Here is a 23,529-nt window from a genome sequence, read left to right on the forward strand (position 1 = left end):
TGCAAGATACAATCCAAGATGCAATAGTGTGTCATCCTTCTTAATGTCCTTTATCCAATCCAAGTAAAGTTTCAAAGCCCTGCAGAGGTCTAGCTAATGCAGGGCTTTGCATCGGACTGGTGCTTTGGAAAGTGAATCAAAAGAAAAAAAAAAGAAAAAGAAATAATCGCCTGGTTGATGTGAAAGCAGTGGACGATCTTGGGTGAAACAGCTTAAATGAGTGCATTGCCACCTTTTCCTTGCGAAACATCATAGAAGGCTCTGGATGCCGAGAAAGCCTCGATGGGAAACCACTGCAACCAGGAACATGGACATCCAAAGAATTTACTTAATGTTGCCTGTGGCCATCAGGTTGAAGGGCTTATGTGCAATGGCTTACAGAACCATAATCCAGTCCAACACAAGGTGCACGTTTTTCACCATCAGAAAAAGGCAAACCAAACTTGAATTAATGGATTGGAGTTTGTAAACAAATTATCAGGAAGTTCCTATGCACCCCTGTTCCCGCTAAATCAGCACAACAGGAATCTATCCATAGTCTGTTAGAAGAGAAATGAAGAAGAATGCCAAACTCAAGGTTCACTTGAATGGATTTGCACCATTCTCTGTTAACTAGCGGCAAAATCCAAGTAATTTAGTCTTATTTGGTGAATGCGTTGAAGGATTTCAGGCAGACTGTATAATCTTCATATTGCCATCAGATGGAGCAAGTGGACCCAGAGCTAAAACCACTAGAACCAGCTAAGATCATCAACTAAGGGGAGAGGTGAAGCACTCACCTCTTGGTAAGTCGGTCTTCAGATATACTGGGAGAGAGAAAGATCTGGCTTTCAGATGCCAGTTCTGTTAGGTCCAAAAACCACCATCCTATGTGGAGTTATGAGAATCAAAGAAATGTGAGTTATTCACCATCTAGATACCACCTTGTGAATTAAAGGACTGAGGAAATCCATAAATTGTCCTGCTGGACCAAGGGAGGATGAGAGTCTCAGAGAAAGAGCAAATCCCACCCCCTTGATACACAAGGTTGTGTCCTTCGATTTAGTCGCTGGGCAAATATGTCCATGTCTACGATACCCCAGGTCTGAACAAACTGCTGGAGAATCGAATGGTGAAGCTTCCATTCGTAGTTTATCTAACCTGTCCGCAACCACATGCGCCAACGTCGGAAGATGGACATCCAGAAGGTTGATGTGATGCCTAAATATCATTCATGGGAGGATCTGGTGGATACTTGTTTATTGCTTTAATACAAGCAAATTGTGTTGTCCATTTGGAACAACATGTTCTTGCTTGCAATGGACAAAATAAATGCCTTCTGTTCCTATAAAAAGGCAGAGTCCAGCACACTGATATCTTCCTGATCCGGGCAAGACCTACGTCCGTGGATTAAGATATCCTGTAGAGTAGCACCCCACCCCGAAACGGAAGAGTATGTTATCACCACTTTGTGAGAAGGATCCAAAAAGGGCATTCTTCACATTAGATTCTCCTCGAAGTCACCAGAACACAGAAATTGAAATACAAGCAGAAAGCGCATCTTGCACTTAGTTCCAAGAATCTGCTAAGTGTATTAGAAGATTTCATTTTGAACCTGGCAAAGGAGACTGCCAATACACAATAAGACAGTAGGCCAGGGCCTGGTGGAGTGGTATGGGTGTAGGGGGGGGTTAGCTTAGCTTGGGGTAGAGATGAGACCGTCGGGGGCCGGTGAACCATGGGTGAGTGGAGAGTGGGAGAAGCATTGGTGTATCTGTAATTGTGAAGACTATTGAGAAGACTGTTGTCAACTGAAATCGTACCGGTTGTTCATGATTTCATGTTATTTGTTTTATAATGGAATGTTATGCAAAATCAATACCAATTGTTTTATTTTAAAAAAATATAAAGAAATCAGGCCAAGAACGCGCTGAAACCACAAGTTCAGAGGTGTTTCAGACTCAAAAACAGCTTGGCTGTTTCTTTGATATCCAAGTCCTGTCTGCTGTTGGGAACACCAAAACCCTGGTGTAGTCCCACTGAATGCCTATGAACTGAATTGACGGTTTGGGGATGCATTGAGACTTCTATTGGTTGACCACCAATTCGAGAATTTAATAGTAAGACTGGGGGGGCCACGGAGGACGCTTCAGCCGAGGGGCTTTGATGTAGCCAGTAGTAAATATCCAGGCGTAAGGCTCTGACACAAGGGCACTGTGGTGGTTGGCAAAGACTTTTAGTAAAGTAAAAAGAGGCATCTGGATATCGTTTTAAATAAGAAGGAAGGAATTTTTATAACTTTGCTCTTTTAGGTAGGTGAATTTGTTCTAATCTTGTAAGATTTGAAACTGAAATCGTATTACTTGAAATTGAGACTGTATTTTAGGATGTAAAGTTTAAGATGTTTTTAAGATGTGGAAATGATTGATGTTATGACATTTTAGATGTAACAAGATGTGTGAAAAGGTCAATTTTGTACTAAACCACACAAATAAAAAGTAAAACGAGCGTTGGAGAAAGTCCTCTCTCACCCCAACTCCAAGAGGGATTTCTCTGCCTCAACGAGACTAAAGGATGTCTGACAGAATATCCAAAATAAAGTTCTCCTTCCTGTGTCCAAATCCTAACCGGAACCTTATATGCTAAACTCAAAATAAAGTGAAAAGGGAAATAGTCTTTCAGCTGGTCATGTGCAGATCTTTTCCAAAGTTCCAACATAAAGTTCCAAAAGGTGCAAAAATAGGCAACCAAAGTTCCACAAGTCTCAGGATAGGATTCCTTTCCCGTGAATTTTTCAGGCTCTTTCCAGTCCACACTTTCAAAGGGTATGGATCTTTCCTTGATCCCTTTCTCATTTTGACAATGCCAAGAAGTTACTTCGCTTATTTTGGCTCCTCAGTTCTCCAATGATATCAGAGGGAATGTCTCCCCTCCCCTAGCTGCAATGTTCACAGTACCAAGAGGTTGCCCTTCTCTTGGCAAACCCAATCTCCAGTCACTAGGCAAATTCCTCCCTTGCCCTGGTCGCAATGTTCCCAGTATCAATCCAGGGGGAATTACACCCTTCCCCATGGATTTCACACACTCAAGAGGATGACTGTCCTCTTAATCTCAGTTTATATGCAGATTCTTGGCAAGCATGAGAGTGTGTACCAGACCCTCCTCCCTCAGTCTGGTGCATTCTCCTCCTTCGCTTCCAAACACTTGTTTTAACAAAATTGGGTGTGGGTCCCAGACTCAGTTTGCCTGGTGTACTCGCCTGCTAGGACTTCAAAGTGCAACAGTTCCACGCATTTATATTTTCTTCACTCAACCATTGAGTCCTCGACCTGCATTCACTTGGTTCATTCAACAATTGACTTGGTGTCCCAGCTTCCCTGCTCAGATTCACACAGTTCATGTAATTTTCATTCAATGCAGTGCAGTGTACACCCACTAAGCACCTCGGCACACCAACTCTTTCTGGGCGCACCAGTTTCTCCTGGCTGCTTCATGATCTACAACTCTCCCAGAGGCTAACATCCTCTTCTTGCAGACGTCTCGTCAGCTCTACGGTACACACAATGCCTCGGCCTACGTTCCACAGCTTCCTCTGCTCATGGCCTATACGCAGCAAACCTCTGTCTTCCGAGCCACTCCTGACAGCGCCTCCAGATGCTGCTTTGCTCCCTGCTGCAACTTGCTTCTTCTTGGGTTCCCGTCCCAGGTCGGGTGTAGTGGTTGTCCATGTTTTTTAAGCTTGATGTTTTTAAAATGTCCCAGCACCCATTAGATCCTTCCAACAACTAGAGCGTGTCCTTGGCTTCCCTGCTACAGCGCTCTGCATTGCTATACTGCTCTTCTTAGTCTCATTCTTCTACACGGGTATGAAAGAGTCTCAGTCCGGACTGGATGTTCTGGTTTTATATTACAGTACGCCATACTGGATTGGGAAATTAAGGGGTTGGTGTCATACCATGAGTGGAAAAGGGATACCATGTTCCACCTTCCTCCCATGAGGGAGGTCTCCCCCTATATGGTCCTCCCAGGATCAGGTAGCCCAATCGCTGACATGAGTTTCATAAATACCCTGGGTGCGGCCAAAGGATAGTACTGTGAGGGGTCAGATAAGTGAGGCAGACAACTTTGTAAAGAGTTTTCAAATGTTATTTTAGTAAATCAAAGGAGTTGAATGAACGCCTCACTGTCCGTACCCCAACTAGGATGTCCCTGCCTAAAGGCACCAACGGAAACACTCCAACAAAGCAGATCTGTCCCTCATACTTCTACATTTAACAAATCAATAAGGAAACGCATGGCAATTCAACATAACAAAACATAACTGAACCTGCTATATAACCACAGTCCTTGTTTATGCTCTGGGTGAATTCTCATTCCCCAGATTCAACCAGGGTTCTTGTTCCACAGTTCAAAGGAAACTAAGAAAGTCCTGGTTGGTAACAAAGTTATAACAGTTCTTTGCAACTTAGATGGGACAATAGAAAGTTCCAACAGTTCAAAAAAGAATGTTCCATCTCTTCTTTGTGTCGGATTGAAACTCAAAATAATCTTCTCCACAAGGTAACACAAATTGTCTTTGTCGGATGATTTTTGCCACAACTGAATGCTTTCAAGAAATGTAACCAGTCCACAGCAGGATTATATAATTCTTTCTTCAGCACCATATTTTTTATCAGGACCACTGTTCAACACTTGGTCAACTACCACCCGGTTTATTCTCATTCCAGGTCTACTACTTCAAAGGTTCACCAAATGGATGCACTACTCTGCCCAAACGCTCGTCAATTACATAAGGTGTTTCAGTGGTAACCTTTGACTTGAATAACTTTGCAATTTGCGCTCTTCAAGATTCCTCTGCACATTATGCTCCACTCCCTCTGAATAACCTACTTCAGAAGGGCAACCTCTTTGCCACTTTGTTTCCCCACTGCACCAGTAATTAAATATTGACAAGGAAACAGATTTGTTCTTCTTTCTTGTCTTTGGCATTGTGCGTTTTATATTGGCTGTTTTTATATAGTTCACTAAACATCAACCACATAATTCACAACCCTGGGGTCTTCCATTACTCCCCTTTAGCCTTTGGCAAGATCTGTTGGACTTCTAGTGCTTAAGTTTGGGACTCTCTTGGCAAGCATAATAGTTGTAGGCATTAGCTTTTAAAAATGTTGCCTCCCCAGGTTGTTGGACTTTCCATAAACTCACATGCCTAATTTTACAGTCGCTTGGTTTCTTAATAGGCCACCTTTGTTGCTTCTTAACAGTTCAGTATTCAATATTGTTAAAACATCCTTCACTCATACGCGAGTGAAACTGTCAACCTGTACCACGCGAGCAGTATCGGGTATCCGATCATCCTTGAGTCACTCGCACACTGAACTCACCGGGTAGGTTGCACGGCTCTGATCCTCTACTCGGCTGAAGGTATTCCACTGCTGTGGCTCCCAGCGACCTGGCAAACACTTACTCTTGTTTCCACCTTTGTCCGCGCCACTTGTTGCTGGAGCCTTCCTGGCTCCAGAATTCTGGTGCACGCCAGCCACCATAGATCTCTCCAGAGGGAAAACTTCCCTTGTTGCTTCAAACTTGCGCTGCGCAGTCTGGGCAGAACAAGCCTTCAAAGGACCAGCACTCCGTTGATACGTTTCCCACTGCACGACCTCTGCACCTGGGTCATCTGGAGACAGACCATCTCCAAACCAGACACACTCTGGCTTTCCAACAGTCTCAGAGACTTCATTCCCAAGTCCTGACCTCAGCTGCATATACAGTCTGCGCTGGTCCTTCTCACACTGCTCTCATCTTGCTTTCTCTGCTGCTTTGGTCTCGGCCTCAGCTTCTCTTTCCCTTCTCTCCATTGCCTGCACCTGAGGGGCCTTTTAAGCCTCACAGACTCAGGTGTGGGTCCTTTACATTAATTAGCTGACCACGCCTACATTGTTGCTCTTCAGCACCATTCCTCGTTCCAGTACCTAGGGAATTATGGGACTTTCAGTCCCTAGTAAAGTTGTTTTTTCTACTATTCACAACATTTTGTAAAGCTGTGTCAAATTTCAGTCATGAGGCTTGATTGATGGGAGCAATAAACTTCTTTAGAATTCAGACTGTTATTCCCATGCTTCCTTTCACTATACCTTTGGGAGTTAGTGGAGACTTTAGGTGTAGGAGTTCTTCTGGGCTTAGAAGGGGTTTTATTTCTCTTTATGCAAAAGGGTTATGGACTAGGTTTACACACAGTAGGATGTTTAACTTGTGGAATATACAAATCATGACAAGCCATTATGAATTCTGGCATTTCCGATATGTCTCCCCTAGAGGAGGACATACTGCGTCTCACCCCACGGATTACTCAACCCCTCCCCACCCTGCGGGCCTTTTCTTCTCTCAGGAGAACCTCCTGCAGTACACCGCCCCCAAAGTCAGGAAGCATCTGCCTTTCCATTGCCACCTGTGAGGAGACTTTAGGCAAGGGTTTAGTGAGGGTTCTGTAGGATTCTACACAGCACCCTGTGCCCGAAGTGCGTATTTCTCAGGAACTGCCTATGGGCTGGGGTGGGAGGGTCGGGTGAAAAAGGGATATGTAAATAGGCGCCTGTCATGATCTCTGCTTCGCCCTTAAGGTCTATTGCACCCAACCAGTCTCCTTGAGGCAAGGAAAAACAGATTTGAGCAGGTGTGGTCATCTTCAATTTTTCTAGAACAAGGAAAGGGTTGAGAGGTGACAGGTCCAACAACGTTCTTATTTTTGGGAACCAAGAAACAACCTGGAAACCAGCCTTGAATAGAATGCTGGGGTATCTCTGAACTGGGCAATTGCTCCAGAGCTTTTCATGTCCAGAAGATGTTGCACAGCCAACCAAAGCAAAGTAACTGACTTAGCAAGTGGAGGTGGTGAAAGACAGTGGGAGAAAAGGGGGGTTGGTGGGAATATGAGAAAGGGCCAATCTTAAACATACCGACCACACCCAATAATTCCAGGAAATAGCGACTCAACCTGTTGCGCAATCCAAAATCTTGCTCCTAACAGGATACTTGTGGACCTGGAAGTAAAACTAATTTTTGGACAGGATGGTTGCTACCAAGAAACCCTTTTTAGAGATTCTCCGATTCTTTCTGGTCATGCTAGGAGAATGGTTTGGTTTCTTGACCTACTCTCTAAAAAAAAACCATAGGTACTGAAAAGGTTTTGGGAAGGCTTGGTCAGGACAGCCAGCAATTTGGCAGTTAGTGAGTGTCTTTTTCTGTGGACAAGTAAGTAACCTCAAATGGCAGATCTAAGTCCCGTTCTGTATATCCTGCACAAAACTAGAGGAACAGAAACATGCCATCCTCCAGATCTAATGCAATACACACGACTCTCACTACAGTGTTTATGCAGTGAACAGGATGCAGCAAAAGCTCCTCTGTATTCACCAGACAAGGTTAAAATGCTGCTCGTTTCTACTGAGGAAGGGCTCTCGGAACGTTGCCAGCTCTTTCCAGAGAAGTTGATTGGTGAAAGGCTGATTTGCCATACACCTTTTTGCCAAACGAGTGCAGGAGCCATTCCCCCTTTCTAGGATGTTTGGTACAAGAGTTTGTGGACAACGATTTGGGCGAGGCTCACTTATACCACAGATGGCGATGGCAGGAGAGAAGTTAACTACATCTGATGGAAACTGTTTCCAGCACAAGTCACGTTTTCGGTTAGTCTGGATTAATGTAGGAAGCTTGTTCCAAATCTTCATGGCCTTCACTAAAATGTCTTTTTGAAGTAGAACACCTTATTTTCTTCAGCCACAGGGCCAAAAAGGCAGGACAACATGCCCACCTTGAGCGGATGGTGTATCAGAGTACCCAGCCTTCCCCTTGCGCCATTTCATGAAAGGACCACACACAAGGAAATGTGATCTTTCAGCAATAGGTGTGGAAACAAAGGGGACCTGTGTGCCAGGGGCTGCAGCACATTCTGCTGTCTGAGGAGAATATGCATCGGCAGAAGCTGACAAAAATGTAGATTCACCCACAGGGTCTAAATGCAAAAGGTTAAGAATGCAGTGGATGGGCAGAGGACAGCAACTTTTTATTTAGCCCCCTGTACTACGAAGTCATGGCCGATTACCTCTATCATTTGGTTGAAGAACCGGTCGAAGAACTCTTCCTCACATGCAGCCTGCAGTGAGGTAGTTGCTGAGGCTGGGGTCCAGGATGCTGAGGAGACTAGAGTCCAGGAGGATGCCTGAATGGGTATCATAAATGGCTGCTTCAGGTAAACTGATTAAGGTCGGTAAATCGAGTGACCTGCAGATGTTGCATATTGCGTGGATCATATTCAGGTGGACAAGGGGGGGGTGGGGCCTTTTCCACTTAGGGAACAAAAGAATCCCCGGGCACCATAGGGGGAAATTCCACTGGTTCTGAGTCTGCCCTATATGAACTGGGTATGCAAACTGACTGCCATAGCCAAGTTCCTGAATCTTGAGGAGACTACATGGCGAACACAAAATCTGTCTTTGTTAAAATGGCACAAAATCCAATATAGGACCAAGTGGGCCACTTAACCTGGACCAAAGGCCCGTAGGCTCTAGTGGGAGCTGATGTGGTGCCTATCTAGGGTTATGATATGATAGCTTATTTATAACGTGCTTAATACCCAGAGGTTTCTAAGCGCGCACCCGGGGATCGAACCTGTGGTGCTCAGCGTCGTCTTGCTTCCAAGGAGAGTATGCTGCCCCTGAGCTATCCTCCCAAGAGGGGATAGACAGAACTGGCCCTGGACTGTTCTAGACAGGAATCTGAATGGTGCAACACAAAACAATGGGGTTATCGGATTGGTCCCACAAAGATATAAAATCCAGGTATGCCGGAACAAGGAGCACAGGTAGGAGTTTGGACTACTTTAATGCTCCCTACTCATATGTTCTCTTGTAACATTAAAGACAAAATTAGTTCGGTCAGGATATCTGATTAATGGTCCGATATTCCTAAACTAAAATGGTTGACCGGTTTCAGTGGGGTGTCAATTGCTTCTATCGCACTGTCCTCAGGACCCAAACACGTAAAAAGACCAGCCTTGTGTCCCCAAGACCCCTGTAGAAGGCCTGCAGAAAGAGAGGGACGAGAATGGTCCTCCGATTGGTGATCCTTACTTGAAGGCCATGGGGGGGCTGTGGTGGACGTTGCCACTACCTGATTGCCCTATGGTGTTGTACAGTTATCTTCCAGTAGGCTACATGGGGTGATGGTCTGCCTGTCTCTATACTGCTGTCTTACTGTACACTATCATTCTTCCTTTCCCTTTCCAGTGGGTATGTTCCCTTTGGAGCAGGAAGCCCATGAAGCAGTGCAGTATGAGACCCTAAAAGGCCCTCTATGTAAAAAAAAGTTGTACGAGAGCCCCACGGGATCCTCGCTGCAAGCGCAGATGACCTCCTTTGGGCAGTCCCTGGTGGTACAGTGCAGAGCCGCTGATGGACCTGAACGATACATCCTGGCTGGACATGGTGTCCGTCGGAAAGGGGTGGCCTCTGAAAAGATAGCGTCACTTTTCTTCTCTTTGCAAACCTTCACAAAGCGTCAGAGGTTAAACAGAGGGATCACTTAGAAAAAAATCAGGGCAAGCTTTGCGAGATACAGTACTGCTCCGTGCCTCACCAATAATTATCAGCAACAAGTGTGTTCGCTGCTGGGCAGAGGATGAAGCTTATTTGGAGTGGTTATAGGTGACTGATTGCTGGAGAGAGAAATTAAGAGCAGATTACAGCACTATACTCAAAAGTAGCAAATGTTTTCCTTCTCCCAACCTCTCTTCTGGCAATCATTTGGCAATTATATCCTCAACAACTGGCAACATGCTATAGATAATACAAACAATAGTGCAGACGCGCAGTAATTGTGTCTTGCCTCACTCAAGAGTCCAACACTATTGGTGCAATGTAGAAGGCAGGTTTGGGGCAGTCTTGACATCTCCAAGAGGTTTGCAGACTGTCACAAGACTGTCTATTCTCTGCATATAATTACAATATTAAACTCCTAGGCCAAGAAGGCCAAGAAAACAGTCCATAAGCTCCAAAAGAATCAACATCTAGTCAAACGTCTGACAAGGGCCCTGCCCCGCTGTGGGTCAGCATTGCGATGGCACTATACAAAAAACGTCAAGTAAATGAAAAAAGGGTCCCACATCTACATCTAACATTGCTATACTTTTAGGTCAGAAGATTCTTCCACTGAAGCAAAAGGGACACCTCGGCAAACAGACATAAGGCAGCAGATACGAGGACTCCTTCAGGTCTCGGAAATAACGAAAAGTCAGTCATTCATGTGGAGCTCAGGACTCTCAGGGTAGACCTCCCAAGGCAATGACAACATGGAGAGGCTCACTTACTGCCATAAGTGACGCGTGAAAATGACCCAAATAATGTCCAAGCACCTCCCATTGCCCACAAGGAATGCGGGAGCCTTTAAGAAAGGAAATGTGCCTTGACCAAGACAATAGGTTGCAAAGAGTAATTATAAGGTTTAAGCATTTCAGCAAAGTTGCTGAAGGGCAGAACATTCGAAACTGACAAATGTTTTCCATGCTCCTCAACGGAGATGATATGGCTGTGTTGATGGATCACCTAGGGTTTGCTCCTCCTAGATATATATTGATTGGTTAAGAAACATGATTTCAGAACAAATGATGAAGGGATGCCTGCTACCAGGGCAAAATAAAACAACACCTTTATCAGAACATAGCTCCTCTTAATTGTGGTCTAATTACTATGTTGCAAATATTCATTATAATAGGATCTTGGGGTCGGGGGCGCTGTTGCTCGACAGCCAAGATGGTGGCTTTTGCGTGAGCTCTGTGGACGTGTGGAGATCTCCTGCCGAATTCAGATGTAAAATGTGGCGTGCCTGAAACACAAATTTGCGGGAAGCTGTTCGAAGGGTGCAGGCTTATAACAGCCTGATCCGAATTCTGAAATATTAGCTCCTGCCGAGGTACGGAGCTGTGGAAGCTGTGAGGGGGTGGGGGGCTGGACTGAGGGGCCAGGGCGAAGAGTGCCATACGGACACTGCGAGCAGGACAGCCTACTGTCTGTAATTGAAGGCCCACCCGACTGCACAGCTGCTAATTATCTGCCAGAGCGCAGAGCATTATTGTTCAATTCGGACACCGCAGGCTATAGAACAGCAGATGAGGTGTGCAAACCGAGTTGGGTAGGGGCATTTAACAGACTTGCCACACTCTCTGGCCCATTGCTGCAGAAACCCCCCCTCCCCCCTCTCTTGGAGGCAAAAGAGGAGATTTAGGGACCACGATTGTTGGCAGCCCAGGAGATACTCGAACGCTGCAATGGGGGCAGAATATATAAACAATCATTGTAGAAGTTGCTGTACAGGCACAGTTGGTTGCAGTGTTTTGACAGAAGAAAGGCATCACCATGCAGCCGCCCGGCTGCCTTGAGAATATTGCTCCTGGCTGGGCACAGTGCGAGCTGCTATGTCGGGGACCAGGTAAACACCAAGACGGGGGCGCGCGTTCTGACTTGAGATTGTAGCACTATGCCTAAAGTGGCTGGAGCTAAGAAAAGTGGCACAATGGATACGTTTGCGAGGTCCACGCAAAAACATGTGGAAACAGCTAGCGAAGGGACGGGTGAATTGAATTGATAGCGTGACCAGCCAAGGGAGGGGAACAGGGGAGAACACAAAACATCGATCTTGCTAGGCACAGTGACATTGAGAACGTGCAAGTGCTTGGGAGAGGGTGTGGGGAAAAAGTGCAAGGGAGGGGGGAGAAGTGGAAATTGCAGAGCAAGGGGAGAGCAGAAATAAATACTGATAAATACATGATAAAAACAGCAAACACAGAAAATAGTAGTGCATCCAGCAAGTGCTATGTTGAGGGAAGCAGACAGGGTAGGTCTGGTAAGTGCAAGGGACGAAGAGGACGGACTGTGTGGGTACAGATACAGACCCCAGTGCAAAGGGTGGCCGGGAGGCAGTGCAGGAGGGTAGAAAAGATTAGCAGGAGCATGGGCCCGGTGGACAGAGGGTGGCGAGGTGCACAGTACCAAGAGACCAGAATCAGCAGAGGAGAGGGGGCGAAAGCAGAAGCAAAGAGGCTGGTGTTAAGGTGCTTCCGGAACCAGAGGTGGTTCTCCTCAGGTTTTACAGTTGTAGGGAGGCTGTTCCAGAGGGAGGCCCCAGCAGAAGAAGGAGATCGACCCCCCAGCTCGTTTCTTAGAAAAACGGCTGACCCTGAGGAATTAGAGGTAGAGGAGCAGAGAGCTCGAGAGGGGAGGTATTTGCAGAGGGATAGCTGAAGGTATTTTGGACCCAAGCCCCAGTAAGCCTTGTGGATAATGCAGAGGGTTTTGAATTTAATCCTTGAATACACTGGGAGCCAATGAAGAGATTTCAAGGCTGGAGAGGTACGATCCCAGGGCTTAAGGCCAAGGACAAGTCTAGCAGTCCTGTTCTGAATTAGTTGTAGAGGGCAGAGAGTAGAGGAAGGTAGTTTTAGAAAGAGGCTGTTACCATAGTCCAGCCTAGAGAGAACCAGAGCTTGGGATACCATGAGCTTCTGGGGGAAGGAGAGGAAAGGTAGACTACCTCTGAGGAGGTGCAGAGGGAAGTTTGACTTTTTAGAGACCTCAGAGATGTGGGCAGAGAAAGAAAGGGTGGAGTCAAAGATGACCCCGAGGTTCTTCGCCACAGGTGGGGGTGGGTGGAGGGCCCAGGGAAGCAGGCCAGAGTGAGGGGAAAGGATGGTGAAGGTGTGCCGATGGGGAGGATCTCTGCCTTGCTGGCATTCAGACAAAGATCATTGGCGGCACACCAATCTTGAATGGCAGTTAGGCATTCAGAGATAAGAGAGGGAGAAGATGTGGCCGAGGGCAGCCTGAAAATTAGCTGAGTGTCGTCAACGCAGCACTGGAAATTTGAGCAGAAGATGGCAATGCAGTGGGCGAGAGTTGCCAGGTATTGGTTGAAAAGGCAGGGTGAGAGGTTGGACCCCTGAGGGACACCACAGGTAGAGAGGAAGATAGATGATAGGAAGGACCCAAGTTGGTCCTGGGAGGGTCGGTCAGAGAGGAAAGAAGTCAGCCAAGCCAGAGCCTGATCAGTGATACCCAGGTTATCATGGAGACAGTTGAGCAAGATGGTTGACTGTGTCGAAGGCAGAAGAGAGATCAAGGAGGATGAGGACAGAGGGAATGTTAGAGTCAAGGTTGGAGAGCAGATGTTCAGGAGAGCAGTTTCCATGCTTCTGGCTGCTCTGAAGCCAGACTGGTGGTCGTGGAGACAGCCAACAGAATCGGAGTGAAGGTTAAGCTGGGAGATAGCCAGCTTTTCCAGGAGTTTGCCCAGAAAGGGAGTGATGGAAATTGGGCGATAGTTAGCAGGATTGGAAGGATTCGCTGTGGGTTTCTTGAGGGGAGGATGCACAAGGGAGTCCTTCAGCGAGGAGGGGAAGAAGGCCATGCGCAGTTAGAGGGAAAGATGTTGCTGCCGCCTGTTGACCTCCAGGGTGTCTTGGCCCTCATGCAGCAAGGATTTGCTTCTATTAACGAAGCTGGATCGTATCATGGTCAACGTAACCACATTCGCGCTCAACTGTAAAAAGCCACATAACGAATCACTGAAACCGAGACACAGATAAGCACAGCAGAGGATGCCACCACAGCACTACAGGGGACGGTGACAACCATGGCTAAGGATTTGGCCAACATCAAGACAAAGTGTGAAGACTTGGAGGCAAGATTGAGGCAGAATATCCGAATTATTGGTGTTACGGAGGATGCCTTGAAAGGGCCTATGGAAGTTGCCGTTGAGGAACTATTGAAGGAACTACTGGAAGACCCCGGCTGGTCACAAATGTTTGTGGTGGAGCGGGCACATAGGGCGTTGATAGCAAAGCCTATACAGGGGGGATATCCCAGGACAATAATTGCACGTCTAATGAACTACATGGACAGATATTTGGTTCTGAAGGCTATATGAGAGAAACAGGAATTGAGGATGTCAGATAGGCAATCGAAGAGGAGAGAAGGAGAAGAGGTGGCAGAGGGAAGACTGAAAATGAGTGGAGTGTCGTCATCATAACACTGAAAATTGAAGCAGAAAATGGCAACTGGTGCTTAATCCACAAGCTGCTCCCTTACTCACTGACATTCTATCTCATCACCCAGTTGCTTCACACCAGCTACCCTGAAAGTGAGATTGCAGAAAACTACAATATTGCACCTAGTTTGCTCAGTTCTCTGCCTGCTACACCATCCACTCTGCTTAGTCTTAGTTCTCTCCTCTTACATAATGAATACACAAAGCCAACTAGGCGTTAACGCAAAGTAGAGATCAATAGTTCCATCCAGTCTGTACATCTACAGATATACTGCAATACCATACACTGCATTTAGCCTCCACAGCGTGTTTTGCTCTGTGATTGATTGGGTTATGCATTCACACCTGCAGAGAGCTAGCCAAACGTCTTATTTTAGAGCCTTTTTTCCATATCTATTTATGGCCATTCATACAGCTAATCTTTTACATTTTACAGACACTCATCCAGCGATCGCAAAGTTTGTTAGCCCACTCGCATAGGCGAGTAGATTTTATGAAGGGCAAGCACTATTTGCAGGGGGAGGTTGAAACTTGCATTTTACATTTACTTTGTTTGCAGTAAATGTCTGTCCATGGCTGGTCACAGTGTAGCAAACAAAGTGGGATTGTAGCAACATGCATCATATTACAGATAGCGCAATTACATTCTTAGTCATCCGCTGCCATGGATCAAGTGCATTTCTCTTAGGTTGAGTAGGTAAACCAAGTTACTCGACCTGTGGGTCTAGTGGAATTTAAGGATCTGCAAGGCCTGACTCATTTCACTAATGTCTTACTTAAGCGGTACATAAAACTACTGTATTGTTAATCATTTTAGGTCTTGGGTACAAATACCTTCGTGTGACATTAAAAATATTATTACAACATTGCTAGTGAAAGGGGTTTGTTTGCTAATCAAGAACATTGTATGCCTTGTTGGGATGGATGAGTGAGCATGGGTGATTTGGTTGAGGAGGAAAATTAATGTTTTCACTGGGATTTGCAGAACAAAAGATTACTGGTTTGTTTTTTCTCGGGTTGGAAAATAGGTTTACTACTTAATTTGAGATATAGTTGGGCATGTGGAATCGGGAATGGCTGTGTAGGGATCATTTTACTGGGTACTATCCATATGGAAAATCCAAAGATTGAGGTCCCACAAAGATCATTGTCTAAAGTTGGTTTTAAATGTATGTGGTGTAAGCAGACCCAATAGAATTGAAGGATATTTATGCGACTAAGTGAACTACGATGACGGACAGTGACTATTCAAGAGACATCTGCTCAAGTTAAATCAGCCAGCATGGGATGCTTTTTAAAGCATAGTCAACATACTTCCAAATCAGCGTGAAATGCAAAAGGGCTAACGTCCCACTCTGTTTCAAGGAGACTTTCCATTCTCATTCACAAGAGCTTTTTCAGATCCTGAACGATTTGTTTTACAGCAACTATTTAGGCAGCTTACCAAAATGAAAGGGTGTTTCTCTTACGGGTCTCTGGGTTCCTCAAGGACTGCGCAGAGTTAGAAATTACCCAAGCAGGTGATTTTAACCTAATTCCAAATTATGAATTGGAGCTCTCCTCAAAAAGCAATATTCACTAATGTTTGGGTGGCCTCTAAGAATCTTAAATTAAAAATATGAGAACAGATTCTATGAGCAGAGTCATAAATCAGGTATACTCTTGGCACATCAAATCCATACACTTGCAATACATAAAATCAGGGCAGAGAAATAGAAAAGTAATCAGATTCAATCCTTTGTTTGTGGAGGACACCAAAGTCTGCTTAATAGAACTCCATAAAAGACTAAACCGGATACTCCTCCCTTTGCTAGCTCAGGGGGAACAGCTTCATAAACCCATTATTATGGATGATGGACTGCCCACAAAGCAATCCAACAAACCACAATAAAGGTCCAGGTCTGAATGGCATCAAAAGAAGCTTTTAGAAATATCTGACCTGGTTTCTGGTACAACGGATGGACCTCTCGCACAACACTGACACCAAAACCAGGAAAGGTGATATGATAGGTTATTTATAACTCACTTAATACCCAGAGATTTCCAAGCGTGGACCCGGGGATCAAACCTGTCGTGCTCCGTATCGTCTTGCTTCCAAGGCGATCACGTTGCCCCCGAGCTATCCTCCCGAGGTGGCGATGCAGTTCTCATTTTATAGACACTGGATTAAAATTAATGCCAAAATATATACTAGGATTTTTGGGGATAGGATCAGTAGCTTTCTACCTACTTTAATGGGTCCTGATCAATCAGAGTTTATCCCCAACGAAATGAAAACTGCATATATTATAGACCAGAGCGATACTGCCTTCTTGGCGTTAAACACGAAGATGGCAATTCAACCACATAGACTGGTCTTTATGATTAATGTTTTACAGAAATTCAGATTTTGACTGCAGAGGATCAGAATAGCCAGCAAATTATCTAGAACTTGAGATCTAAAATATGAATAAACAAATTACTTATGAATCCTTTCCTCTTTAAGAGTGACACCATGCAAGGCTGCCCAATTTCTCCACCCGTGTCCACTCTATTATGGAGCAAATTGCAGCTTATAGCAGAGCAAACCAGACAGTAACTCTAATTTTGTGGCGTTTCTTTAGCCCAAGATACCACTGTCTTTGTAGACATTGTCATTTTAATGATAACTATTGCAGCAATAATGTTCACTCAAGTACTGTCCAAAATCTAGCTTCTCATAAGCATCAGACTTTAAGGTTACTACCTCAAAGTCTGAACTTCTCAATGTGAATATGCCCAACAAGTGGTTGATATGCTAAAATTGACCCCATTCTTTCCGTGAGCTCATACACATTTAGTTTCAAAACAGAAATCTGCTTATATTTACAGCTGGTCTATTGGGCGACTCTTTTAGCATTTGATTCTGGCATAAATAGTTATAACCAAATGCAGGCTGGGGACAGGAATGGCCACTTCCACAAATGTGATATATCTTCGCAGGTCACTGGATTGACGGTAAGCCAAGGAGAACCCGTCATAAACTATAATACAAATATGCAAAAGCATACAAAAAAAGGTCCAAGACATTGCACTCTTTTAGTTTGAAAAAAGTGTGTTTTATTATCATCCAATCTTAATATCCAATATTAGAGTTTGCCCTTATAACGATAACACGCGTTTCGGCCCTTGCTGGCCTTTCTCAAATCAGGGCTAGTATGGTCATACTGATAACATAAAATGAAGAAAGTGAAAAGATGCAAAATAATTTTGAAAAAAAGAGAAAACCAAGTTATTAGGATGCCAAATCAGAGCAAAAAGAACAGAATCATATATTGCAACATACAATATTACAAAGAACATTTGGCATCATTGTAATTGAAATGTAATAAACAGCAAATCATACATTTGAAAATTGGGGAAAGGGCAGGACGAGAAAAAAGGGGGAGACAAACAGACAAGAAACTGATATTAAATTAGTCATGGTTTGTCTCAGACTTAGATGTACAATAACGGCCATAACTTATAATTGTCATGACTTACCCACACCAAGGGTCAATAGTTCCTCTTACAGTAGCAGTGTATTGGGTCAAATCCCATTTATATATGTTCTGATTCCAGAAACAGATAGAAAAAATGTGTTTAAGTCCCATGTTATAATTCACATGTTGTACTGAAAATGCTGCTTTTAGTAAGAGGGCAGTGTGCGCATATCCCACTCATTTTATGTAAGGCACTAAGCTCGAAGCCTCGTTTCATCTGAGTCTCGTATGAGGCAAGTACGTGATATCCAAACATTTACATCTAAAACCCATTACTCTCATAAGTTTATGCCAAAACTTATGAGCCAAATGTTATGTACAAGTCAAAACACCATGTTTTAGAAAAAGCGCTGTTGCGCGAGAACAAAATCACTAGTACAAGTTAGATGAATGAAGTTTGACACTTCTATGTGAGTCGCGGCAAGAGCTGGGAACAATTAATGAGAGCTACTTTTTCAATTAGGAATTCATGCGCAAGTTGCTTGGCAACCGAGCGTCGAACTTGGCGTCGCGTCACCATGGGAACCAATTAAATAGTCCCAAGATGGCGCCCGCCTGCAGTGTACGAAGCCAACGCGAGTGATTACGGGTTTTTCTGCAAGTAAGTGCTGGTTACTGCTCTCGCACACTGGCAATTTGTTTAATTTCTTGGTTTCTGAATTGTATGCAGTATGAAAGCATGTCCCGATGATCAGATGGAATTGTAGACGCAGGATCATAATGTGATTAAATACAGGTTTCTTGGAATTGAGGAAGTGATTTTGTTCTCGCACAACAGCGCTTTTTCTAAAACATGGTGTTTTGACTTGTACATAATCTTTGGGTCATAAGTTTTGGCATAAACTTATGAGAGTAATGGGTTTAAGATGTAAATGTTTGGATATCACATACTTACCTCATATGAGACTCAGATGAAACGAGGCTTCGAGCTTAGTGCCTTACATAAAACGAGTGGGATATGCGCACACTGCCCTATTACTATAAGCAGCATTTTTAGTACAACAATATGTAAATTATAACATGGGACTTAAACACATTTTTTGTATCTGTTACTGGTATGAGAACATATATAAATGGGATTTGACCCAATACACTGCTACTATAAGAGGAACTATTGACCCCTGGTGTGGGCAAGTCATGACAATTATACGTTATGGCCGTTATTGTACATCTAAGTCTGAGGGAAACCATGACTAATTTAATATCAGTTTCTTGTCTCTCTGTTTGTCTCCCCCTTTTTTCTCGTCCCGCCCTTTCCCCAATTTTCAAATGTATGATTTGCTGTTTATTACATTTCAATTACAATATACCAAATGTTCTTTGTAATATTGTATGTTGCAATATATGATTCTGTCTTATTGCTCTGATGATTTGGCATCCTTATAACTTGGTTTTCTCCTTTTTCCAAAATTATTTTGCATCTTTTCACTTTCTTCATTTTATGTTATCAGTATGACCATACTAGCCCTGATTTGAGAATCGTTACAAGGGCAAACTCTAATATTGGATGATTAAGATTGGATGATTATAAAAACACACTTTTTTCAAACTAAAAGAGCGCAATGTCCTGGATCTTTTTTGTATGCTTTTGCATATTTGTATTATCATACACATTTAGGTCACCCAACAGGAAAATGCAATGACAAATATAGCAAATTACACAAGACTTCTTGAGGCAATTATGAAGACGATGGCACATGGTGGGGAGTAGCAGTCCCCTGAATTTGTAGAACTGCTATCCTAAAGACTATTCAGCCACTATTCTTATTTTAATTTCAGGCTTTACCAACCTAATTCCGAAGTTAGGAACAATGCATTTTCAGGCTCTCACAAGGAAGTTTATTTGGGTTGGGGGGAAAATGGAGATCAAAAACAGTTGTGTTTAAACAAAAAAGAAATCATATATTTAAAAAAAAAAATAATCAAGTGGGATTGGGCTGCCAAATATAGCTGTATCTTTCTGCGTTTGTTTTCGGTGAATGTATGAGGACTAAGTTCAATAAAGGGGGGCCCTTAATGGAGCAATTGGTAGCTGGTTCATATAGCTGGAGAACACCTTTGCTTCCCTGCAAGGTTTGACCAACCTCAGAGCTCATCAATCCTACCATTAGACTCTCACGGGATAGATACCTGGGACGAGGAGCCAATGAACTCCTAACCCTAATCTTTTTACCCACTTATTCAAAAGTAACAATTTGTAATCAGGAGGTAGCCCACAGCCTTTGCTGATTATATGGCAGGAGATTGTGCTAAGCAGGTGATCTCTTTCAGGGAGGGGATGTTAAAAGATTCATGGCTTGCAATTCTGATTTTGGTCTCTTAGAAAACAAAAGACTTCAATACTGGAAGCCCTGGCACTGGACGTTACAGCCAGAGTGTAAATCTGTCAGGAGAAGGACCATCACAGAACCATAATTGCCAACGTTCTCTACATTTAATTTCAGCTTAACACAAGGTATATCTAAGGTTAAACAATCTGAGGTACAGGCATTTAGAAAAGGCCGAGTGAAGGATGCGAGGACAACGTTGGAAGATGACTTCTGAAAACCAGTCTGGCAGAGAACGCCAGAACATGGAGCAGCGTTTGTGAGCAGTATAAAAGAAAGTATCCCTGGCACTGCGCCCCAGACAAAGTGGTATTTCAACCTGGTAAATCCAATCTGTGCTGAGTGACATGGTGTATTATTTACATGTATAGTGCAAGTACCCACTACTAACCAATGTCTGGCTGAAGGTTAGATACGCTCCCAGAGCAACTACTGGCTGTACCATTCCAGAAGACAGTTTTGTTACTGTTCAGAATTTAGGATATCGAAGAAGGCTACGTTTTTAAGGGAACTCAAAAAGTGGTACATAATGTAATTATTGCAGCTAAAAGGTGCAATGCTCTGTGCAGTAATCGAGAGTTGCCTTCTGGAATGTGGTTAACAAGATGCTGTAGCGTTCTTGTAATGGAAAAAGTGTGCCAAAATCCACATATGTTTTTATACTACATTGTTCTCCTTTCGACAACTAGCAGCAATGCACAATGTAGGCCTGCACTGCCCAACTAGGCTACATGTCGGGAACCAAATCGGTAACATGTCGGGAACCAAATCAGTATTGAAAGTGCCAACTATACTACAACTAACTGTTTGCCGGTGGGAAGAGTGGAAAAAAGGAAAATGCTCTGTCATCAAACATTTCTTCTGCTCTATGTTCAAAGTAGTTGTAAAAGTATGTAATCAAAAGTAGTTTCAAAAATAGCCAATATCAGAAAAATTATTATATCTTAGAGAAATGTTTTTGAGGTTCTTTAAACTCAAGGCTTGGTTATTCAGAGTCTTGATGTCTTCTGGAGCTTTTCGGGAGAAAGAGGATTGCTTACACAAAATGTCAGAGTGGAAAAAAGAGAAGAATGCGGTAGAGAGAGAAGGAGACCCTAACATATTGCTAAAAAAAAATGTTTGTTACAATATCTCAAGTTTGAATTTGGGTGGTTAGCCTGAGACGAATTCTTCAGTCTTCCTACTGACAAAGAACTTTCCTGAACAATTCCATTTGAAAATGTTCTCTATCCATTTAAAACAGGTTGATTCAGATCAACTATGTTTTTTATTAAGGTATTTCAGATCTAGTTTTAGGTCAACCTCACCCACAGCTTCCCTGCGGACTCATTTTATAGGTATATATTCAATATCATTGAATCTTAAGGTTATGAATTATGTCCTCAAATTTGCAAATGAAATCCAATTTAGTGAAAGTATGTTGAATTATAAAAAACGTTCAATAAATGTTTCAAGTTGTAACCAGGACATGCAAAATCCAATTAGCACTATTGCAAGCACCCCCCTTCGTTTGTCTATAGGTACCCGTTCTATGACACTTCTTTTGCTAGTGTGTTATCTTAAATAAAAAACAAAATATATTTTACCAATGACAACAGTAAAAAAAGAAAGTAAATTTTTTTTTTAAAAAAACTGTACCTACATACCAATTGTGCTGAAGTAAAGCTGCGGACATTTCTACCAGCAGGAATAACCAAAGATGCTAAAAAGAAAAGTCAGATTAAAAGTAATTATAGAAATCTTACGGGAGGCACAAATCACACCACAAATTGCTCATACTGAAGGGAAATGGAAATTACATTTGCCCCACGCTTCCCCCCATGAGGTAAAGCAGCCAATACCACACCAAAAAACGACAAATTAGTATCTAGCACTCTTGACATGCCTTTCTTACAGACTATTGATTCACACAGCTATCAGAACGGTTTTAAAATGACAGCACAAGCAGCATTCTTTCAATTCTAAGACGGAAAACCTTAACGAGAAAGGATTCATTACTTCAATCAAATCCAAGTACATTATACAATCTCTACTTTTCTAGTTCCTTTCTCCTCATTGCACTTCTCCAACTGCCACTTTTGAAACATTCCGTAATACTTTCCATATGATATCATAAGCTTTCATAAGCCTCATAGAAATATTAGAACAGACCGATTGCATGACAGTGTAACCCCCATGTAAACGTGGTCACAGATAATCCTCAGTGAGAGTGAAGGAAGTTCATTCAGAAAGGAGGCAGCCTCTGCCCAGGATTTTATTGTATATTGTAATTCTGGTACCAGAAACTGTAATCTGAATACATGTTAGCAATATAAGTGGTAACAATAAAGATGCACCTCGTACAGCTCTTTAGTCCAGCACTGCAAAAGGGTATGTCACTGCTAATAGTAAAGTTAATTGTAATCAATGTTTTGGAAATCTGTATCAATGGATTGAGCAAATGAAAGATCGCCTGCATATTTTGTTATCCTAGTAGAATGAGGGAACCAGAATTCTGTGCTTAATTGTGGAATATGTAAAAGGCTGAACCATTTACAAATGGTACATTCCACAAAGCTGCCTGAGGAGGACTCAAGCCAGGGCGCTCACCTCCAAAATTGTGGCAAGTGGAACATTCTGAATTGACCGACCGGAAGTGTTCGAAGAGGAAGGTAGTTGAGTTTGTGAGGGTGTGACAGGCAGGCAGGGTATAGCCGTGGATAGCCCTACCAGGCCTGGAACACTCAGAAGATCCCCAAATTAATATCACAGCAGTTTTCCCGCAGTCTCTCAAGGTAGTCTCTCAGGCTGAAAAGGTGGTTCCATTCCGGGAACTTTAGATTGTTTGCACAGAGCTGCACCACCAGCCCGCCCAATGAGCCATCTTTGAAGTTGTGAAGAAGTCAGACCCATGCTAAAAGATATTCATCTATTTGGCAGGGAAGCTGCAAACTAGCGCTGTTCAAATAACTAACCCACACACTCCCCGACCGCGCAACTCCATCCCCAGAGGCCACTGAATTTTGTAGTGCCCACGAACGTGAGCCTGCTTGGAGGAAATACTGGAGCTCCTCCTGGAATGCCTGTATGAGATGATCAGAGAAGGGTTGTTGATTCAGGACATCAACCGTGAGCCGTTGCATGCAGGAGTGCCCAGGACCGCTTGTAAAATTCAACTAAGGTGAAATGAAATGTTCTGAGGTAATTTCACGTGCGCATCAATGTTTCTGTTGCCAGGTAAATCGGTACCACTGCAGACAGCAGTTGCAAGCCAATTTTCTTTGCTGGTCATATAATTCAAATGTGTCCTTCCCCTCAATGTCTACATTGTTTACGGTTTCTGAGCTAAGAGTCATACATGAGGAGAGAGGAAGGACCAATAAAGAGATAGCGGATGGGCAACACGTGCCTATGCTACAGTTGATATTTCATGTGATAGCCCATAAAAACTTAAAGGCGACCTTCAGAGACACGATGTACACTACAGCAATATAAGAAACCTAAAGCAGAAGAGATTTCTTGTGAAACAGTCACCAGACCCGAGGTCGCCAAGGGTGTAGTAAACACTATTGCATATTTAAAGAATTTCACAATGATTTCATATTCAACATTATGTGATTGAGATAATCCCAAATATTTGTGAGACAAGA

The 23,529-nt window shown here is 43.5% G+C and overlaps 1 protein-coding gene across 1 annotated transcript in view; it reads right to left on the minus strand.

Moving 5' to 3' along the window:
• The window catches only part of GTF2A1L (general transcription factor IIA subunit 1 like), a 1,760,055-nt gene that overhangs the window by 1,362,091 nt on the left and 374,435 nt on the right, over nt 1-23,529 (minus strand). Inside the window, exon 4 of the mRNA XM_069608408.1 lies at nt 21,547-21,602. Coding sequence (XP_069464509.1) covers nt 21,547-21,602 — 56 coding nt within the window. The remainder of the gene's footprint in view (nt 1-21,546; nt 21,603-23,529) is intronic.

This window comes from Ambystoma mexicanum, chromosome 4q (genome assembly GCF_040938575.1).
Source record: "Ambystoma mexicanum isolate Mex_15411 chromosome 4q, UKY_AmexF1_1, whole genome shotgun sequence".
Lineage (NCBI taxonomy): Eukaryota > Metazoa > Chordata > Amphibia > Caudata > Ambystomatidae > Ambystoma > Ambystoma mexicanum.